Raw genomic sequence first — 1,943 nt, 5'->3', positions numbered from 1 at the left:
TTAGTTGAAAAAGCTTATCAAGTTGTGTTATTGTATCCACGCACATAATAACTGTCAGGTGCAATAGCCATAGGAGTTCGACTTGTTATTTTTCTGTGTCGCTCACTTTCCGCACGGGTGTATATTTTTGAGAGTGTTAATGATGGTGTGTCGAATGTGCCTCATACTCCAACAGTAAATAACGGGGTTTAGCGATGAATTCATACACACAAGAGTCCAACTGTAAAACCTAAAAGTTTTCAAAGCAACGCTAGGCTCGTTATTGGCAGTAGTAGCAATACTAGTGCAGTATTCAGGCAAATTACAGACCAAGTACACAAGATACACGTAAAATGTAGTAATGGCAATTTTCCTCATCCTTGCGGCTTGTTCCATGTCACCGTCATCCTGCTCGGCTCGCCGCACTCGCAAGGACTGAATTTGCCTCGTGTGGCGCCGTACAGCAAAATAAATCCTGCAGTAAACTAATCCTGTGCACATAAAACAGAACCCAAGGACAACAGGAAGGAAAATCAGAAGGGAGGGAGGCATCCAAAAATTGCCAGATACTCCAAGAAATACACTGAACATCCAGATTGATATCACAGCCAAAACAGAGTGTCTGTGAGTGATAAGCTCCTGATATCTGAGATGAAGATGTACAGCCAGGAATCTGTCCATGCTGAGGGCGAAAACAGTGAGAATTGAAGCTATGGTGAGGGTATCCGCGATGGCAAGCATGGCTTTATTTGTTGATTCGTCAACAGGATCGGCGCTTTTCAACCCTCTAACTAAAAGCACGACGTAATAAGGTTGTACAAATATACCAACACCAAGATCTGAGATAGCAAGACTCAGCAGAAATGTTCTTAACGGCCTCGGTAGCGACGAGGTTTTTCTCATTGCGTAAATTGTTATGATGTTTAACGTGATGGCGGTGTAGGATAACAATGCGTTGAGTACACAATTGGCGACCATCGATGAACGATAGGGACCCTCAGCGCTTGTCATTGTTTAGGACGCAGATGAAGACCAAACGCGTGGATAGTAGAACAGGAGACTAACAGTGGACAAAATGGTAACTTCTCGAGAACGAAAGCAGCTTTAAATTATCTATGACTTCCCGGCGATCTTGACTGATGAATTTTGATATTAATTGCCATCTACCAAACCATTTGGGGGCCTACCTCCCATGATCCTGCAAAAATAAATTTTGGAAAACCTTTTTCTCGTAATATCTCCTCCGAGTAAGATGTTTATAAAGCGAGGGAGAAGGCCAATTATTTATAAAGCAAGGCCAATTGATGAAGACTCTGAGATTCTTTATTTCTCGCTTGTTTTTGTTTTATATGAACATCCCAAAATGAAATGAAAATCGAATTGCCCTTTGAATTTACATAATAATGACAACAAAGTCAGTTTAAATTCTCTTGCGCGGAAGTATTTCCTAAGGTTGAATTTCCATTGAAAACCCATTCTGTTTGTAAACAATGATAATCGATCACTATACGCGATAAATTTGCTGAAACCGATGGCAGTTTTAAAAGCGCGATTCACTGACTTTGATGGTCAGATGGTCTATGCAAATTTGTTATGCCCCGATAATCGATAATTTTACGCGATGGATTTACTGAAATTCGATGACAGTTTCAAAAGCGGATTCTTTGACCCTGATGGCCGGATGGTCTATGCAAATTTATGCCCGATAATCGATAATTTTACGCGATGAATTTACTGGAAATCGATGGATTCATTGACTCTGATGGTCAGATGGTCTATGCAAATTTGTCATGCCCAATGATCGATAATTTTACGCGATGAATTCACTGAAAATCGATGACGGATTCAAAAGTGGATTCATTGACTCTGATGGTCAGATGGTCTATGCAAATTTGTTATGTCACGTTTATTCCGAGTTAGAGCAAAAGTAAAAATCAATTAGACAATAAGGGTACCTTTGTCCT

General features: G+C 40.4%; 1 protein-coding gene across 1 annotated transcript; it reads right to left on the bottom strand.

The window, feature by feature from the left end:
• LOC148721378 (melanocortin receptor 4-like) lies at positions 1-1,286 on the bottom strand. Its single transcript, XM_088736558.1, has one exon. It carries the CDS (start codon positions 988-990, stop codon positions 103-105), a length of 888 nt encoding a protein of 295 aa, XP_088592684.1. The 5' UTR covers positions 991-1,286; the 3' UTR covers positions 1-102.
• Between the last annotated feature and the right edge of the window lie 657 nt (positions 1,287-1,943).

Source organism: Stylophora pistillata, chromosome 10 (genome assembly GCF_964205215.1).
Source record: "Stylophora pistillata chromosome 10, jaStyPist1.2, whole genome shotgun sequence".
Lineage (NCBI taxonomy): Eukaryota > Metazoa > Cnidaria > Anthozoa > Scleractinia > Pocilloporidae > Stylophora > Stylophora pistillata.
The sequence above is the reverse complement of the archived record's forward strand: the minus strand, read 5'-3'. Positions and strand labels throughout refer to the sequence as shown.